The 20,483-nt window shown below is 38.5% G+C and overlaps 2 protein-coding genes across 10 annotated transcripts in view; both read left to right on the top strand.

Annotated features, from left to right (window-relative positions):
* The window catches only part of tacc2 (transforming, acidic coiled-coil containing protein 2), a 39,221-nt gene extending 30,731 nt beyond the window's left edge, over positions 1–8,490 (top strand). For 7 of the 8 annotated variants that reach the window (XM_024298095.2, XM_024298094.2, XM_024298093.2 and 4 more), the window contains 8 exons: positions 2,560–2,703; positions 2,795–2,871; positions 3,910–3,953; positions 5,110–5,118; positions 5,589–5,749; positions 5,840–5,946; positions 7,466–7,586; positions 7,670–8,490. In XM_024298095.2, coding sequence (XP_024153863.2) covers positions 2,560–2,703; positions 2,795–2,871; positions 3,910–3,953; positions 5,110–5,118; positions 5,589–5,749; positions 5,840–5,946; positions 7,466–7,586; positions 7,670–7,735 — 729 coding nt within the window. In that variant the 3' untranslated portion in view covers positions 7,736–8,490. The remainder of the gene's footprint in view (positions 1–2,559; positions 2,704–2,794; positions 2,872–3,909; positions 3,954–5,109; positions 5,119–5,588; positions 5,750–5,839; positions 5,947–7,465; positions 7,587–7,669) is intronic. The other variant, XM_024298091.2, reaches the window with a different exon arrangement.
* Positions 8,491–8,971: 481 nt separating this feature from the next.
* ly6pge (lymphocyte antigen 6 family member pge) lies at positions 8,972–13,944 on the top strand. 2 transcript variants are annotated; one of them, XM_024297603.2, is made up of 4 exons: positions 8,972–9,951; positions 10,037–10,120; positions 11,909–12,025; positions 12,664–13,944. In XM_024297603.2, the coding sequence occupies exons 2-4, from the start codon at positions 10,060–10,062 to the stop codon at positions 12,864–12,866; spliced, it is 381 nt and encodes a 126-aa protein (XP_024153371.1). In that variant the 5' UTR covers positions 8,972–9,951; positions 10,037–10,059; the 3' UTR covers positions 12,867–13,944. The 2 variants fall into 2 exon arrangements, with proteins under 2 accessions (XP_024153371.1, XP_024153372.1); XM_024297604.2 differs by having other exon boundaries at positions 8,972–10,120.
* The last annotated feature ends 6,539 nt before the right edge of the window (positions 13,945–20,483 follow it).

The raw sequence follows: 20,483 nt of genomic DNA, 5'->3' as shown, positions 1-20,483 counted from the left end.
CGCTTAAACTCATGGCCCTATCAACATGGAAGCTGTGCCCCCCCCACATGAAACCTGTCATACACCTGGCTTCCACCCCATGATTGTTTATGAGAACTGGACTGAGTGACCCCTTTGCCCTGGCGTTCCAGACAGGAAGTACTTGCTGGTTCCAAGAAGCCAAAATCCCATAGACTTCTATAGAGAAATAAACACCTGTCACTCAGACTTTCTATTAGTCAGAATAACCATTCTTGGTCTGATTACTTTTATAACATGTTCTTGATAATCTTTTTTTATACATTTTTTTGTAGTTCAAGCTATTCAAGTTATAAATTGATCAATTAGATGCCTCAATAAAGTAGGTGGAGCCTCCACACGTCCACTTTCTAGTGACATGGGTGTGGACTTCCAACAAGCTTGCTCCGGATTGGCGGGAGTGGTTGCCATAGAAACATTGACTTACACCGACTGCTAAGTGATGACGTCTGGTTCCAACGTGGCAGCTACCTTATCGTGAAAAAAATTAATCGTGGCTAATCTGTGTGATGTCACATTCACTCTGTCCAGTTTTCACGTACAGTCAGTGGTTCCACCATAACTGGCAGCAAAACCCTTCAGGTTTACTCAGAGCACTGCGGCTGTGCGGTCCCCCTCGGCTTTTACATTGTGCGTGCATGTTGGGCGACGTGCACACCGCCTGTCCTTCCAGTGTGGTTATTGTGGCTTTTGTCAGAGCAGAAAGGAAGACTCCAGGATGTGTTTGAATATGTTTTCCTTCATTTTTACCTCAGAAATGGTCCCCAGATGAACTAATAACCACTAACCAACAGCTGCTTGGGTCCGGTTAGGTGGATTTGTGTAAAAAGTTGAAGCGGCTCTCACACTTCTTCTCTGTGTGTTTTGTCTGATGCTGCCGGTCCACACATTTTCAGTCGCGACTCAAGAAACCCGGCTCTCGGCGGTGGAACATAAACGGTTCACCCTTACTCAAAGTAAGAGTAACGTGGTATCCCCTCGATGTGTCCTCCTCCTCAACCACCTACAGTGCGGTCCAAGTACTTGGCCAAGAACACTGTTTTAAATGATTTTCTTGCTTTTATTTGGAGACTGGACCCTCAAATTTAAGACAATCGAGAACAGGAATGAATGTTCTTGAGGTTTCTCAGACTTATCAACCAATCCAAATACTTCTAGACTGCACTCCACCTCTGTAGACTCCAGAAACCCGACAGGCAGATGTTAAAAAGACTTTTCTTTGCTATTTCCTGATGTTTGAACGACGTAAAAAACGCTCTGTCCCTGTTTTCTGTAGTTTGATAATGTTTATTTTCTTTTTTCTTTTCTTTTCTTTTTTTTTTTTTTGTTAAAAGTTTCCTCCTCTTAACTTGCTTTGTTTAATATAGGTTTAAATAAATTTGGGTTTGTTCAACGTTTTAAAATATCCACATACTATTTACTGAGTTTGAAGTGTTCTAAAAAGTACCCTACAGTGTATCTGCAAACACAACCTCTGGATGTAGATGCAGTTAAACAAAAAAAAAGAAAGAACATAATTTTTCATAATTTATTTTTAAATATTACATATTGTATTTTAAAATATTTCATATTTCTGGTAAAGGATTTGCAGTAGCACGGCTTTTCTAATATTGTGTAATTTGTAGCTTAAAACAGGAATAATTAAATATGCAGATGATTATTTCCCTTCAATCTGTGAAGTCACTGAACATATTGAGTCTTAACCGTCCCTTAAAAAGAAAAGTAAAAACCCATAAAAACAAACAAATGTTTGTTTTTTTAGTCCACAGACCCTTCAGGAGCTCACGTGACTTCTAGCATTAGTTATTATTATTATATTTAGATGTCCATATGTTCTCTTCTCAATTCTTACATAATGGTGTAAGACTTTTAAATGAATTGTGATATTGTTGCTCCCTTTTAAAATAAAGCTTCATTTTTCAAATATTAGTAAATCTGTCTTTGAGGCCTCATTATTTCTTCAAATCCTCCCATAATCCATCCAAAATTTTAGGGACTAAATAGTAAAACTAGAACTAATATGGATTTTATTATGGATGACCTATTTTATGAGGAACCACAGTTCCCACACTTCATAATCTCTGACATTTTGAGGACTGTGTAGGCAATTTTCCACGCGTTGTGACATAAATTAACACCGTACTAACCGTGTTTTCCCCTGGCTGCGCTGTTTTCCATCTTCTGTTTGCTCTCTTGCTTGGGTTCAATCACATTCTAGCCTCAGAAAACAGCAGGCGACCAAAACTGGTCGGCTGGGGCCAGCATCAGCCAATTACTCGGCTTATTCTGTGGCAATGAAGACTGCTTCATCCAATCATGCGGCGGCTGACCCGGTCTTCAGGAACATCACCAGCTTGCCTCATTTGCGTATTGATTTTTGTGTGCGGTAGATTTTTTTTTTTGTTTTTTTTTTTAGAAGCGCTGGGATCTTGTTGAGATTTGAGCTGCAGGATGAAGCTTTTCCATCCGCGACCAGTCTGCTTTTTGTAAAAGATCATGTTTCCATTCATGTCTCTCCTCTCGTTTGGTTCCTGGAAGCAGCACAGAGACTTCTCCTCTTCACTTGAGAGTGACGTACCGAAGAGCTCGCTGTACTCCAGGACCGGAACCATCAGCTACATTGAAGGGGAGAGTCCTCACCTGCCCAGAGAGCTGGACCATTCATTGGGAATTGCTCGAGAAGAGGTACACTCCAAATGTTCTATTCACTTGTATTCATTATTGATGCTGTTTTTCTCAGTCTTTGAACTCTGAATTGTTTTGTTACCTTTTCCAGATTGTGACAAAGGAGAAGGAAGTGTTAGAGTGGAAGAGGAAGTATGAAGAAAGTCGGCAGGAAGTGGTGGAAATGAGGTACGAAGTTACACCTTGAATCTGTTTTGGTTTTTCTGTTACTGTTTTCAGACTCTTCCTCAGTCAAACAACCAGGTAAAGAAATCTGATAATTCTCAGATGGATCTAGCAAAGTGATTTATGTTTGTTTACTAAAGGTTTTGTCAGCACACATCAGCTTTAACATACCGGTTTTCTTAAACTCCCAGACGATCCGAATCAAGCGGCTCTCAATTGAGAGTCGAGGAAATGGAGATAAGCAGCATATTTGGTGTCAGCAGGTGGTGTGTGTGAGTGCAGCTGCCTCAGTTAATGTGGATAATACGGAGCTTACCTCATATGTCTGATTGAACGGGGGCTTAGAAGCTAAAGGGGAGCCAAGGCTAATCAATCCTCTTAGCTTCTGCAGCCTGCTTTACTAAAACAAAGCCTCCTACTGAGTCCAATCATACGTAAAGCCAGATCTCCCCCCAAATGAGACTCCTAAACAAAAAAACAATCTATAGATGAACATGTTCTGTCGTTCAGGTCATTCCAACTCCTGTAAATAAGTATTACTCTTATACTAAAGTTGTTGGATCTTTGTTTATATCTGTTTATCGGTCTCAAAAGTTTCTTAGAATTAATTTTTAAGATACTTTTACTGTATATGTCTGAAGTTTAGCCATATTTTCCATTTATCCATCCGTCCATTCATTCTAAGAACCTGCTGAATTCCTTTTGGAGTCTATCCCAGCTACTATTGGGTGATAGTGGGGTACACCCTGAACAGATCGCCCGTCTTGTGCAGAGCACTGCACTCCTATAGGGGCATTTTAGACACACCGATTAACTAATGAACCATGTTTGTGAGAGAAAATCCATGCATGCACAAGGAGAACACAGCTGGAATTCATATTTGAGGATTCTCGCTATGAGACGAGATCGCTAACCACTCTACCACTGTGCCACCCTAGCCATATACGTGTTGTGATATTTTCCTACCCTTTGTTTGCTAATAAACATGTAAGACATGCTCCATAATGATATGTTTAACATTTTCTGTTTGTTTTTCCACAGGAGGATTGTTGCTGAGTACGAGAAGACAATTGCTCAGATGATAGGTGAGTTTTTTTTCTTTCTTACAAGGAGAAAAAACTGATTTTTATATGAAGGTTGTCTCAATTTTTGCACCACAGACTTCATGTTTGCACTTCCTAATGTTTGGAAGCATGTCTGTACAGACACTTGGTCATCCAGGTCATGTCAGCTGGACTTCAAAAGTGAATCAAGAAGTCTTGGATTGTCTTCTAGATTGACTTTTTGAAGTCTAGCTAACAAAATCTTTTGATGTTTGGACGCACTTTTGCACTTACACCATACCTACCAATGCCTTAAAGACCCACTCCGATCATCTTGATCTACAGTGGTCCCTTGTTTTTAGTGGGGCGACGTTCCATAAATAACCTGCAATAAATAAAATCTGCAAAGTGGGATGAAAACATGTTTTAATGCTGTAAAACTCACCACTACACATTTTAACACGTTTCTCTCTTGTTTAAACTCTCAAAGTTCCAACCTTAATCGAAAAATAATTCCAGTATTATAGAAGGAAAACAAAGATGCGCTCGCCATTAAAGATGTGAATTTGTCAAGCTACACGTGCAGCGTCTCCATACCGAGGACACGGCATGGAAGAGAATGATTGAGAAGATCGACAGCCAATGAGGATGTAGAACACAATGCACTGTTTTAAAATAACATACATGGCCCTGCTGAAAAAAGTCCACAAAATAAAAAAAAATTTTCTTCAGCTTTAGACTTATTTTCTTTTTTATGTCCAGTGGCTCACATTTATTTCTTCTTCAGAAAAATGCCACCAGAACATGTTAGAAACACCAAAAACATTTTTTTTTGTGAGTGGGTCTTTAACCTCTCATCTCCTCTACATTTACATGATTATTTATTACCCACAAACCCAAACATGTTGGAATTAGTCAGCTTTTCCCACTACATGCTTACTTTGCAATGCTCCTGCTCTCACTCCCATCCTCTTTGCCACCTCTGGACGTCCCCGAAGGTTTATTTATTTTTATTTTAAGCTGCTGTCTAATTTAATTTCTCGCCTTCATCGAAGCACAAAAGAGAACACTGTGTCTCTGCTCACAACACTCACCTCTGCCACATGTCCTGACCCCTCCCGGCTTGACTTAACGCACTCCCTTCTTTTCTGTTCTGCTCCCATTGTTGCCCCCCCTTTCTATTTGATAACCCTGACAGGCATGCCAGGTGAGTAAGGCGGATTTCACCTGTCTGTGTCATCTCTCCACCCGTCCGTCAGAGACGGGAGCGGATGTGCTCGCTGTCTTCATCCCATTCAGTGCCTTTTGTTCATCCATTATGTTGCATTTCTGTTTAGTGTCATTAAATAAAGTTACATGAACAAATAGTTTTATCTAACTTAAAAAAATGTGCAAGTAATTACGATAGAATCTTGATGCTAAAAGATAGGAATGTATTTAAGGGTCTAGAATCACCAAAGACCCAGTTGTGTTCCTGTGACATGTTGTTTTCATTGTTCAGTGTTTTTGTTTGCATGATCCTGATTTACAGAATTTGGTAACATGAACTAACCTACAACCCCACTTTAGTTTAGTTAATAAAATCATTTTTTTTATGTCTGTTGTCGGAGGACTTTAAACTTTGTTTTCCTAAGTCCAACAGACTGACGATCTGCCTCATATTTGTGTGTCTGTCAGAGGACGACCAGAAAGAAAAATCTCTGTCCCACCACACCATCCAGCAGCTGATCATCGAGAAGGACCAGGCCTTGGCCGACCTCAACTCCGTGGAGAAGTCGCTTGCTGATCTCTTCCGCCGGTATGAGAAGATGAAAGACAGGCTGGAGGGCTTCCGTAAGGTAACCCACAAATTTATCAACATCTTCTAAAAGTTGCTCCTTGTTATTTAAAATTGTGAAGAATTCAAAGTGATGGTTTCCCTTCCCCAGAATGAGGAGATTCTAAAGAAATGTGCTCAGGATTATCTGTCAAGAGTTCAGAAAGAGGAGCAACGGTATCAAGCCTTGAAGATCCACTCAGAAGAGAAACTAGACAAGTGAGTCCATAGATGCTTTCATAGCTTATCAGATCTTATAGAAAACCTTTTAGGAAGATCTGAGTGAGTTTACTCTCAGAATAGTGAACATTTTAGGCTGATCTTGTAGCCTATTCCAATTGTAGCCTATTGCTGCCTCTGCTTGTTTGCTGCTCTTTCCAATATGGCATCACTCTTTACGTGCATGGAACAACGGTACAGACGAGCGTAGCACCTCTAGACTATATATAACTCAGAAAATAGTTGACTTCCAGAGTAAAAGCTGTTCATTTTTCAATAGAAATCTATGGGATTTTGATTTCTTGGAGCTAGCAGTTACTTCCTGTCTGGAACGCCAAGGGGGAGGGGTCACTCACTCCAGGTTTTATGTAGTCAAATGGTATGCCCCTTATATGTGGTCATATGACCCATTGGTCTCCAAGTGGTTTATCTGAAGACAGTTTTTAGCTCTGTGGTTGTTATAGCAACATTAACAAACTCAATTCTTTCCAAAAATATTCAAGGAAATTCAAATAGTTTTCAAAAACATAATGAGTTTGTGATTTAATGAAACCCACATCCTATTTGTGCACAATTTGTTAAAAGAATAAATGAGGTTTACGGAAAAAAAAAATACCTTTCATACATTTTTTATGAACATTAAGTTAGACACAGATATGGAAGGTTTTTTTTTTTACCCTGTAATTCAAAGTAATGTCAATTCTCAATTGGGAATTCAATCTGCAATTTAATCGAAAAGCATTTCGCAATTTAGAATTCAATATGAAAAATTACAATTCAATCTTACATTTTTAAGAAATAAATTTTGAATTAAAGTATTGTATTGCTCTAAATAACCATTCATATCATATTTGACACATGTATTTATGAGACCCCAATCTCATTAGTATGACCAAAACTTTCCTAAAAACCCACTGGATTTAACTTTGTCCATTGTCTTCCCTGCAGTTCATCATCCTTCCACTAGAGGCAGTAGAAGGGCTTTTCCTACTCATTTTAAAATGGCTACTTCGGTGAAACCTCAAAAACACTTGTCGGGAAACATTTGGCAAATTTTCCAGACTTTATGCTGGGAATCACTCATCTATAGTGGTTTATTTAAGACTATTAGCCACATTAAACTAATGAAAACATTTGTTGATAATAATTATTTATAAAACAGTTAAAAATGTGTGGATCACATTCGAGACAGTGGCTAAATAAGGTGCTTTTTTTCTGAATACTCAGGTAAAATTTTTGCACCTTAAACTAACAGTGATGAGCAAAAAGGTGTCACATCAGCATTAATATCATAACTGATGCTATCATTATCTCTTAAAAAATATTTTTGTAGATTTCCTCAAAAGGTTTAAAAAACCTCTTAATTAAAAAAAAAAAAAAAAGGCAATTTTTTGATGCATTTGGACTTTATAGGGTTTAATGCTGAGCTTGAGTTTGGTCATCTGGTGTTCTTATGGCATTTTTTTATGTCCATTTCTAATGTAGTACTGGACAGTTGACATGTTTCTCTTACCTTCAGGGCCAACGCAGAGATAGCACAGGTAAAGAGCCGGGCCAAACAGGATCAAGCAGTCTACCAGGCAAGCCTGAGGAAGGAGCAGATGAAGGTGGACTCCCTGGAGCGCACGTTGGAGCAAAAGGTCAGAAGAGAGATGTCCAGAATCTGCAAAAACAATACAGACATCACTCGAAAGCTGTTGTAATGTTTATGATTCTTCCACAGAACAAAGAAATCGAGGAACTCACAAAGATCTGCGACGAGCTGATCGCCAAGATGGGGAAGTGTTAGCAGCAACACATCTGTGTCAAGACGGCTTGACGCAGAAACCTCGGAGGTTCAGCTTCCAAATGGGTTTATGGGAGCGACTTTGCTGTACATTTTTGGTGTCTCTGTGCATCGTACTGTGTCAGAGACCTGGTTCAAAGTTTTAAAAGATTTATCATATCACTAATGAGTGTGTCTGTGTGCAAGTGTGTGTTTGGGACTGAGGGAGTGTTTGTGGGTTAAATGATGTGTTCTGATGTTGCCATGACAGCCACTGAGGGAGAAGACTGTTTACCTGCTCCTATTGTTGTCTCCTCTGGGTCTTAGAGAATGATAGATTTTGGAAATAATAATAATAAAAAAGATTTATTTAGAAACTGTTGTAATGGAACACAAACTGTCACAGGTAAAATTTTTGTTTTGCATGTAAAAAATAAAAAAAATGTTATTGTTTGTACATATTGTACTGTAGGAGAGTCCCAGTATAAAATGAATTGTGCATTTTTTGATATACTGTAGTTATTCTGTCATCCGCTGCCCCTCATGTAACCATGTAGATATTTGTCATAGCTTTTTCAATGAAATTGTGGAACTTTATTTTTTTGATTTAATTTTGATATAAATCAAACTAATGTTGTTCAGTTGTGAGCAAGAGTTGAATTTGGAGCAAAATGTGCTCATCCTGCAACAACTGTCACACCCGGAAATACTCTGCACAGCTACTGTACAGCATCAGCTTCTGAAGTGCAATAAAACATGGCAATACAGCCTGACGTTAATGCTTTTTATTATGACTTTTTTTATATTTAACTGTATTTTATTTGGAACAAATGCATAAAACATTCCCCTTTACAGTCCCAAGAAATGCAAATGAGATGTCATGCATTCTAGTTTCTAGACATTAATATTTTACAGCCTCCAACCTCAGTTTATCTTTGAAACTCGGGACAGGCATTCTGTAACAGCCACCAGAAAATGTATTTCTGCCAAAATTATTTCAGTCAAAATTAATAAATAAGAAATCACAAAAAAGCAAGAAGGATAAAGACGTCAATGTATCATTTTAAACTGTCCTCAGTCTAAATAATTGAATGTTTGGTTTCTCTACAAAATTACAAAAAAAAACATACATCTTCAAGATACATTTTCACCTGGCATTAGTGAGTTTGAGTATTGTGGCAGAGGCAACATTTTCCCTCAAAGGGGTAGAAAGAAAGAACTATGAAAAAAATCTGGTCCTTGCATTCAAAGGCTCCTGCAGGATAGAATAATGATACATACCGTAGCAATGTTAGATTAATTCAGCCATCCAGTTTTGAACCAGCCGCCCTGCTGATTTTTTCCAACACAAAAGCGATCTGTTTTAAGCATTTTTCGTCCGCTCCTGATTCCATACGATTTGAATAAATAAATAATCAGAAATGCAACATTCTTAAAAAAACATGTTAAAAACACCAAAAACTAGAGGTGTAGGAAAAAATCGATTCGTACGATATATTGTAATACTTCATTTGGTGATACTTGTATTGATTTAAAATGCTGACATGGCAATATTTAATTAATTATTTATTACTCCATGAAATTTGCTTGGGAAAAAGCAACTTGCATATGAGATATAGTTGCAGTTCTTAGCGCTGTGATTATTGGATTAAATTATTTTATCATTTTACTGCAATGACTTAATATTTCAGTAGAGTTTTTGTCTAAGTCATACTCTTTAAAAAAAAACAGTAAAAAAATTGTACTGCGAAAGTCTTGGGATATATTGCGACACATATCGTATTGTGAGCTGGTATCGCGATATGTATTGTATCGCCAAGCTCTTGCCAATACACACCCCAACATAAATTAGAAGTGGGTCTTTAAACAATGTTTCTAAACACATTAAGGTATTTATCACTAAAAAGACGAGCACTTATAACAAAAAAAACTACAAAAGGTAAAAAAAAAAGCTTTAAATCTCATAACTGGTCATTTCTTTTAGAAAAGTGCTGCCATATGGCATCAAACTTAAGCAAATTAGTGAGACGCTGCGTAAACTCCCAGATGAAGTACTTAGAGCCGCCTGCATCAGATTGACTCAAAGGCTAAAGCGCATGTGAGCTAAGGGAAGAGGCAGACCTACGGCAGGTGAGGTCGTGTCAGAGCGGCCGGTCAGGCCAAAAGTTCTGGTTGTCCGAACCGAGGAAGACACCGTTATCATCACCTAACGTGCAGCTGATGGCCCATCGGAGGAGCCGGTAATCTCCTACACTGTGTGTTTGATACCAGATTAGACTGAGGGGTCTTAGGGAGCAAACAAGCTGCTTTTCATTGTCTGATCAGGACCAGCGAGGACCAACAGCACCATGGGAGCTGTCCACCACCCTCTGCGGATCCTCCTTTTTCTATTCCTGCTGCAAACCAACTGTAAGAACGGAGTTTCTTTCTATTTTCCCTCATGTTTTATTGTTTTCCTATCTTTGTGTTCAGTTGTGTCTGCCTTTAGAAGCTCCCAGATCAACAGTTTGTGACTTTGTTGTGTTTGTCTCCGCCCTGGAGGTTCAAAAATCAGATGATTACATGATGGATTATTTTAGTCAGATGTTTCATCAGGTGTCCTGGCTTGTGTTTTTAACCCCTAAAACCCATGGTGACATCATTGTAACAGAAAAACGTTTTGTGGTCCTCTGTGTTATGTCCCACAAAATGTTCATTTTAACGAAAATTTGGTTCGAGTTCTTATTGGTTAGATATTAGCGACTTATTTATTACTTCACCTGGTTTTGACAGATGTTTTTTATGCATTTGTTTGGGTTTTTTTATTCAAGGTTGAAGCGATTCTAAAATGTTGTGTGTCATCTTCTGCTGAAACCAGCATGCAATCCCAGCAGCTAATCTCTTAATAGGCTGGAGGCTAATACTTGCAGCATGTGTGCATCGTGGCTGTGGAGACAGATTAGGGTCGACACAAACTCCCAGCGTCACACACAAAGATGACCAATAAAAAAATAAATAAAATCAACTAAGACATTTCATTTTTAAGGTTTGTAGTCTTCTGTTAACACATTTTCGTTTGTTATTTTGGTATTTTTTGCAGTTTTGTCTTACTTAAATTGTACTTTAAATGTCAAACAATCTTATAATCTATTTTGATGTTTATTTACTGCATTTTAATTAATGTTTTTAGTTTAGTAATAAACTTTTAGTGTCTGACAGACACAACTGAAGTTAAAATTATTGACTTTGATGGGCAGGACAGCAACTTTTAAAGGTTTACTCCACAGAAAATTGTATGTTTTGTGTTTTTAACCTGCTGTTGTATTATTCTGATGAAGGAGGATATAGAGTTGCATTTCTGAGTATTTCTTTATCCCTTGTGCTATCATAGACATGTTTACACTAAAAGTGGGGTCATCTTGTTCTAATGCATCAACTTGTAGACAAATGGATCCATGTAGGTCTTCATTTTCCTCATCTGAGCTAGTATTTGACTCTAAACTAAAATACTGTTAAAAAAGTTTTGATAAGATTATTTTTCCTGCAAAATAAGACAATATCTCTTGAAACAAGGGTCTCCTTACCTTCTTAAGATTCAGTTTTTGCAGTGTATGCTCTAGAAAACATTGTATTTATAATCAAAGACCACTGGGAATGGTTTAAGAATAAATCAAAAGGTGATCAGAGTGGGACTTTAAAGCATTTCGTGGCTCCAGCTCTGATCCTCTCAGGGAGAAGCATCCATGTCTTAAATTATAGTTGTGTCATTTTGACAACCTTTTTTTTTTTTTAGCAAACTCTAATAGGGAAACTTTTATGTGCTGAAAAGATGCATGACACCACAGCGATGTGACTCTGAGGTTAATTTTGGAAAATCTGTGAGAAGGAACAGATTAAATAATCCTGTTTCCTCACTTTGGTGTCACCACATTAACAGAACACTATCACACGTCGGAAAAGTTGCAATGCTCGCAAGTCCATAAATCAGTTCAATCGTACGTGGTTCAAAGATGACGATATCTGAGAGGAATCTGTAATATTTGCTAATTAACTTCACAAGCTTCATGGTGAGATGTGGAGCTATGGAAAGTTTACCATGATCACTCTGGTTTAAAAACAGGAATGTTTTGTTGTTTTGCTTGGCTTTAATACATTTTCCTTCAAAATGCCTTCATTAAACAAGTTTTTAAGGTCAATCCTTCTTTCTTTTGGATTCAGGTGAAGCCTTAAAGTGTTACACCTGCATGGGCTCCAATAATGAAGACTGCAACAGACAGGGCTCCAAGTCTTGCCCCAGTTACTCAGATGCCTGTGCCGTGGTGGTGGGACATGAAAGTGAGTCCAGATATTTAAGTTTTTTTTTTTTATATTGAGTTGTAATTTTTTGACCACTGTTAATTTGTGCTACCCAAACTAAACCAAACAAATACAAAGTGCCAAATGAACTTTGAGTTCTACAGGGTTAAGGTTTCTTCAGATCTAAGCTTAAAAATGACTACAGCTAATGCGGCCACAAGGGGGCACAATCCAGTAATATTGTGCAAATGCAGAGGGACATATCAAACAGGACATTCAACCTAAAACCAGCCAGATTAACCATTTAAATCTCAAACAGGATCAACTTTGAATTCCTGGTTTTCTGTGGTGATGGACAGATGTGGTCAGACAGGAACCACTGTGGACCAGGATGTTTGTAGATGTGAGAACGGAGAGCAGGTGGAGACAAATCCAGAGAGGTGGAGGCTTGCTTTGTAAAGGAGAGGAGTAAAGGTCAGCTGCAGCAAGACGGAGTTTGTATGTGCACATGAGAGGAGGAACAGAGGTGAAGACGGTTCTTCAGGAGTGAGGAGGATGCAGAGGATGGAATTTAATGGAGGCAGATGATTTGCTAAAGGAAGCAACTGAGAGACAGAGAAGAAGGAAATCTGCAAAAACAAAAAATGTCCATCTCTAACACTATTTTTTCAATCCAGGTGGGGTGATGAAGTCCTGCTCCTACAAGTCTTTCTGCAGCCAAGCCAACAGCCAGGGCTACAGAGCTCCAGGAGTGAAAGTTCACTGCTGCTACAGTAACGACTGCAACTTGACAAGCTCCACCTCTCAACCGCCTGGACTGAACCTCCTGCTGCTGCTTTGTCAGCTGCTGATGCTCGGTTGGTTCATGACACACGTCTGAGCTCAATCACCCAACAGGGACAGAAATGCCAACCGCAATGCCAAATTAAGATGCCTATTTCCTACCAGCCACACCTTTCTGGTAATTGGAGAAGACTTCCAGCTTGACTCCATTCGATTGATTTCAGCATCAAAAGTGATCAGAAGGAAATGAACAAGAAACTTCTGCTCTTTTTTTTTTCAATTTTTAAGAGTTTTAATCAATCACCTCAGCCACCCTTTTTGGACAACTATAAATAAGGAACTCCTAAGACAAATCTTTTCAAAGCATTTGTTCATCTAATAACATTGGGACTGATCTAACGCACATGCTTCTAGGTCTAAATGAGGAATGCTGAGCTTCCTAAGCCAGAGAGTTGTAATGTCATTAGTTTCTCACCTGTCAATCACCTACCTCAGGTGTGTGAAATCCTCAGAAAGTGAGAAATTCTCTCTCATGCTCTGTAGATCCACATAATCCCTTTACACGCATGTGGCCAGGTGTGTTAGTCTGATGAGGCTGATCCTTTGTGTTTTAAGTCATTTAGAGAATTACAGATGTTGCAGAGTCTGACTGCATCTCTTTATAGGATGGTCGATGAACGCAGGTATCGTTTATGAACTCCCCAAATCCTGCTTGGGTGCCTGTAGCTGTTTATTGAATATTTTGTTTGCAGGAACTCATGACGTGGCGTGCATTAAAGACACTGTTTGTGTCTTCTTGCACTATATATAAAGTGTGTATTGTGTTAAAGTGATAAAATTTAACGTCCTATGAAGTGTCCATACTTACAAACCTCCGATACTTGAAATGCGTATTTTTGTAATTTGTGGATAATTTTCTGTTAATTTGAATGAAAACAAAAGGTGTGTGTTTATGTACCTTGAAATATATGTTGTGTAGTCTTTAGAAGTCAAATATAATGCATGAATACTAACTGTAATAGTAAATAATAATAATAATAATTTAAAAAAGAAAAAATGAAGTTTTTTTTGCAGTAAATCATATAGTTAAAAAATAGAATGCTTCAATTTATTACTATATATATATTATTTTATTTTATTTTACACATAAAAAGAACACTCTTGTTCAACTTGGCAAATCAGAGCATAGAAAATAAAATGTTTTGATGATGTGTGACAAAAAACTAAACATGTTTTGTTTTTTTATATGGTCACAAACCAACAGAATTCATTCATCTTCTTGGCCGCTTCTTCCCTTTCGGGGTCGCGGGGGTGCTGGAGCCTATCCCGGCTACTGAAGGGCGAGGGCGGGGTACACCCTGGACAGGTCCCCAGTCTGTCGCAGGGTCTCAACCACACACTCTCACATCCACACCTTTAGAGTCACCAATGAACCTATGAAGCATGTTTTTGGACGATGGGAGGAAGCCGGAGTCCCCGGTGAAAACCCACGCATGCACGGGGAGAACATACAAACTCCACACAGAAAGGTCCCAGCCGGGAGTCGAACCGGGGCCTTCTCGCTGTGAGGCAAGAGCGCTAACCACTGCGCCACCGTGCAGCCCACCAATAGAATTGTAGGGGGAAAACTACAATTGAACCTTTAAGATGAAATAACTTTAATAAAGATTAGCTTTGTTAACAATTATTTTCTCTATCTTTTTTAAAAACATATATTATTATCAACACACATAATTATGCATTTTTCAACAATACTGACTGATATATTAAACAAAAATCTATACTTCATGCCTGGAGATCCTTTTTTTAACTAAATGTTTTGAGTTTATCAATTTTGTGCGTTTATACCGGCAAGAACTTTAGACATTAAACCAAATTACCATAACATCAGAAGTATGTGTTTGATAAATGTTTATAACATAAATGTTTAAAATATATAATTTAGAGAAAAGTGGTGCAGTTTGGACATCAGAAGCAGAGTAAATAGCTAAATGAACTAGGGCTTTTTGTAAAATAAAATGATAGTTATTATTTTCAGAAAAAGTACAAAATGTACTTGCTTAAACTATATTCCAATAACATATCTAGATATGGATAAAATAAAGAATAAATTTATGCTGAAGTTCCTTTAAGATGATCCTAGTTTCTAATTCTTCTTGTTTCAGTATAACCATGTATTTTGCAATTTTACTGTGAACTACATCCATCTGATCTCTGCAGAGAAGTTTATCTTCCAATTGAATGAAAATGAACAGATGAAACTTCATTCATTAATTTCTATTAAAAACAAAATGTAACTACGTTGTTTATTTTTTTTTTTTGGCCACCACATATCATAAAAGTTACAATTTTTAAAGTCAAGAATACCTTGTTTGCTCAAAATCCAAGTAGAGTATTTTTTTAGGTCTATATTTACCTTTATGTTCCAGCATCCTTGAGAAATTAAAAAAATGGTGACATCAGCAAAACATACAAAAAATGTAGATTTATCAACAAATGTAAGCTCTTTTGTATGAATCCAAATCAGTAAGGGACCTAAGATGGATCTTTGAGGTACTCCACATTTCACTGACTGTCCTTCGGAGTCAAAACCATTAATTGACACATGTTCTGTACTATTAGCGACATAATTTGACAGCTATTTGTGGACAACTCCCTGAAAACCACATCTCCATTATTTATCTAACAATATTCCATGGTATCAGATACTTTTGAAAATTGTCAAAAGGTAATAAGATTTGAAGATTCCACATGTTTTGTTTCGATCATTAACATTTTTTTCTATTATATGAATTTTAAATGCACGTAAAGAAAAATGCAGGTTTATATTTTTTTAAGCATTTCTGATTATTACCATTTAATGTTTAGCATGCATTTGAAAAAAACAATTATGCGCTTTAATTTTATTTTAAACTGACCTGCATTCATACATAACAGAAAGCATAATTTTACATCATTAAATAACATTTTTTTCAGTCTTCACGGTGATCTGCTGGACTGCAGTTTGTGGCTTGTCCACTGTGGGGCAGTGTAGCCACACGTCTGTCCTGCCACAAGCAACCATCAAAGCTAAAGAAGACAGTTGCAGTTCTTATTGGCCTCTAAAGCTCTGCAGAGATATGCTTGAGTCAATAGTTGTAATAATTACACAGCTTTACTGCTGTGTGGTGGCGTTTCAACTAAACATGTGCAAATACTTCCTCTAATTACTTTTCTGAGCGCTCGACTCCATTTTTTTCCTCCCCCTCTGATGTCTTGCTGCTCTCTCCTTTGACAAGCAGGTGTGATAGTGTGAAGGCATTGCCCTGGACGGGATAAACACTGACCCTGAACCGTAAATCTTCAGGCATGGAAGGCCAGCACTCACATCCTTTAATGACCAAAAAAGAAAATCCACATTTGTTTTGTAGATCGAGTTTAGGAGTTTATGACTTTATCGAACCTCTCAGGTACTTCGTTGCCATCAGCAACACTTTTCACCAACAGACAGATGACAACAGGCTTTCAGGTTTGATGGAAGCCTTGAGAGGAAAAAAAGCACCTGCCAAAGACGGATGTCTCTGGGCAATAACACAAGTCACCACTCTACACATATATATGCCATCTGAACTAAAAAAGAAAAAAAACTAAATGTCATTGCCATGGCAACTTTGCAGTTTAAATTGGAGTGTGTTTAATCCCAATCCTTTGGCACCTGAAGACATTATTACTGTAAATCCCACTGTCAGTCATCAAAAAGACGAGCCGCCTGCCCTTTAAGGGAGTTGTGTGAAAGTATCACTTCAGACAAGTGGTGTTGACACAACTATGTTGTCTAAAGCAGACAAACAAGAGTTCAAATTCTAGGATTTCTACTAACATTACATTATCACACTATCCTAACATCTTTTTTATTATTTGTTTCTGTTTTATTCCCTGATGACATGACCTGTTCTACATTCGCTGTTGGATGTTTTCTTTTCTCTTGTGGTCAAACAGCTTCTGCATGAACTGAGCTGATGATATTAGGCAGATGGTCGGGTTAGAGTCTCTCCCGAACAAAGAGCTGAACTTCTGAACTGTTGGTGGAATCCAGGTCCTGCCCACAAGAACCTGTTCATTTAGGGCAGCGTCCCCCCCACTCCGCTTCCAGGAAGAGCGTCCCAGTGGGCCCAGCATGAATCCGACTTTTTCTGGCTACTCAGATGGAGTCTTTATGGGACATAAAATAAACAAGAAAATAAAGGAAGCGTTGTGACCTGTCCAGGATGAACCCGGTTTTACATTTCATCTCGGATCCGCCGCTGCCATTAAAATGGCTGCAAAAACCCATTCAAACCACGGGGACACACAACATAAAATGCTTCTGTGGGGAGGGAAGATAAGCACTCGGGGGGAATGAGCGAGTGTTAGATGATGGCTGTGTTTACAAGTGCTGAGGTCCTGGCTGGTCGGCCCAGGTTCACCAAACGGTCACCGGTTCTGAGGTCTTCGGGTCTCTGGACTTTTTGAAAAAGATCTGTGAAGCAGAATTAAAGTGATCTTCCTCCAGACTCTGGACAGAGGGCCATGTTTTTTTGCTTTTTTTACAGGAAAATGGACAGATCCAGTGACTGTGTGGAGTGAGTTCCACTGCAAGTGCTACTTTAAAATGCAGCTAAGAAAGCTCACTTTCATTAAGGAAAATGAGCTTTTCCTGAACAGGAAATTCACTACTCTACATGATCTCTGCGCAGTAGTGTCACTTTATATGCTTTCATGCACTTTGCAGCTCATGGACACTTTGTGACCTTAACATTGTCATTGCTCTTTATACTGTATTGTAGAATACATTGTTATATTTTACTGAAATTTCTTTTCATACTTAGATAATCATTTTTTATGCTTATATCTTGTTTTCCGTTGTACAGTCATGCAATATATTTCACTACTCATTGTACTATGCATGTATATGTATGTGAATAATAAAAAGCACAGGCACAAAAAAGATGAAGGAAAAACTCAAATATATCACAGGAAGTGCACATTGTGTTTATGTCATTGACTTTTTATGAGAACTGGACTGAGTGACTCCTCCCCCCTGGCTTTTCAAACAGGAAGTACCTGCTGGCTCCAAGAAGCCTAAATCCCATTGACTTGTATAAAGAAATAACTGTTACTCAGTCATTTTATTTATCTGAATAACAATTCTTGCTCTGATATCTTTATTTTAAAACCTATTCCTTATAATCTTGTCTTTTTTTCACAATATTTCTTCTTTCATCCATCCATATATCTTCTTCCGCTCATCCGTATCGTCAGATTTTCACCCCTAACGTTTATATGCACAAGTTTAAATAGTGACAGAACACTCATAGAATAATTCTTAATTTTTGTTTGAGTTAATTACCTTTATTTATGTCGTCCATCATCAGAAAAATGCCACAACAACATACTTTTTAGCATGTTGTTGTGGCATTTTTCTGATGATGGACCAAAAATAGAAATTTTCATCAGTTTTTTTAAACTTATTGAACAAATGCAGTGAGTCAAAACTATATTCTCAGCACCTCAACCTTCTTTGTTTTCCCACACGAGAAGACACATTTGTACTCTTTCTGCCTCAGCCATATCTACAGCTCCAAAAGTCTATTTTTGCCATCCCCCCTTACCCCAATGAGCAAAGGAATTATATAGGGACGAGCTTTTATGTTGAATTCCCTCACCTGCTTCCTCAGTGAGAAAATAAACCTGCATCTTCATGTGAAGGATCCTAGTTTTTAACGCACAAATGCAAATAAATTATAATTCATCCTTAAGAGTCGACTAATTTGACTGGTGAGATGAAAAGAGCCTCTGCAAAAAAGAACTGTGGGAAATGGTTGCAACTGCTTCAATACTCCACGGACCGGAGGAGCAACAAAAGAAAAGAGAGGAAAGGAGAAGTTGGGCCAAAACTAAATCACATCAGTAACCGCTGTGTCCCGGGGTGAGGGCAGGCTCAGTCAGCCGTACCGTGCACTGGGATAATCAGTTTTGGAAAGGAATATCAACTGATATAATTAAGCATTCTCCACTAATGAAGATCCTCTGTGTTGTCACTATTGAGGCGCTAATTGACGGGAGAGGAATGGGGGAGGTGGGTGTGGGGAGGGAGGTGGAGGCTGTGCAGGATATGATGGTGGAAGTGCTGCCCACGCCAACCTCCACAAGTTTATCATGTTCCCCGATCTCAATTAGACGGGTTTTATTTAGTAGTCAGTGACTCACTTTCTGGTCTCGTGAACACAAAGGAACTGTGTGGATGGCGGGCTGATTCACTGTGTTTGTGTTGCCTGCAAAGGCCTGAAACGTCGCCGCAGAGTTTACAGAAACCGGCAAAGGAGATCATGGGACGGGGCTGCTGGGAGTTTTGGGGTTGCACGGGTCGTGTTGGGAGTCTCAACTGAGGGACGCAGAGGGTCGAGGATTTGTGGAGGGGGGTGGAGGGGAGAGGTGAGGAAGGGTCATAGTGAAATTAGTTGAGGGAATAATAAGAAAGCAAATTGGTTTTGACAAGCTTGGGGAGCTGGAAGTAATGCAGTCCTTTTAAAGTGGAGATGAGGGAATACCTCGCGAAGCATTGAGATAATCAGAGGTACCGTTCAGCGCTGAGGTGAGGGCACGGCGCCGACCAGGACTCTGGGCCTGAGGATGACCCCGAGGGGGACGAGGTAAGGGCCAAGTTAAGACAAAGTGTTGACAAATAAAAGTTACATTTGCCCTGAAGTGCAAAACATCAACGACAAAAACATATTATTACATTTTAGTAAAAAAAATAAAATAAAATACAGACACCAAAATGTTATTCACGAAAAAAACTGTTAAAACAAAAGGTGAATGGCCCGCACCAGCAACCTGCCCACGCCGCCCCACCAATACCCCCTTTTCACCTGCCTTTGTTATATCTGAGGGGCTTCAGGCCCTCCACCCTGCCCTCTGTGGGCCTGTTCAGAGCTGCATGTTGGGCACGTGTCAGAGTCAAGCCCCAGGGGCCGCATCTGGCCCTCCAGATCATTTTATTGTTATTCATGGCCTGATGTTATCTTGTGCTTATTTATAACCTGTATAATTTTGACAAAATATATTCTTATGGAAATATACTGACATTTATAAAAACCTAAATCAATTTTTCCTTAAAAATAAAATTAGGTGGAATATTCCACAAATCAATTTGACCACAGGAAATATTTATGATATTTTTCTGTTACACTGATGTCACTGTGGGTTTTTATGGATTAAGTTGATTTATTCTTGAATATTATTCCTTCCTGTTTTTATTCATAGTTGTGTTAAAATTTATGTTTTTATGGTTTTAAAAATGTTGTTTTAGTATGTTCAATAAATGTTTATTGTGTTCGGCCTGTGAGCTAAGGTGTGTTTTGGCTTCCTGTGCGATTAAGTTTGAAATTCCTGATGTAGGGGTTCATGAAAAAACAAAACACTTTTTTCAAAATGGCGGCTTTTCTGTTCGTTTTATCTCCATAGCAACCACTTTATTTTTTGGTCCTCTGGGGGTGACGAATAGATCTATGTGTTATTTAAAATAATCAACAAAAGTGCATTTTGGGATTTCCTTGACAACAGAAGATTTTTGTTGACTACGCCCACATTCCTAATACGTTCCCATTGTATGTCATATCATTTCATTCACCCTGATCCAGAGATTCATGTACCAAAATGTCACAATATTCATGTTGAAATATGTGAGCAGCAG

Source organism: Oryzias melastigma, linkage group LG15 (assembly GCF_002922805.2).
Source record: "Oryzias melastigma strain HK-1 linkage group LG15, ASM292280v2, whole genome shotgun sequence".
Lineage (NCBI taxonomy): Eukaryota > Metazoa > Chordata > Actinopteri > Beloniformes > Adrianichthyidae > Oryzias > Oryzias melastigma.
Note: the sequence above shows the minus strand (reverse complement) of the source record. Positions and strands in the feature narration are given on the sequence as shown.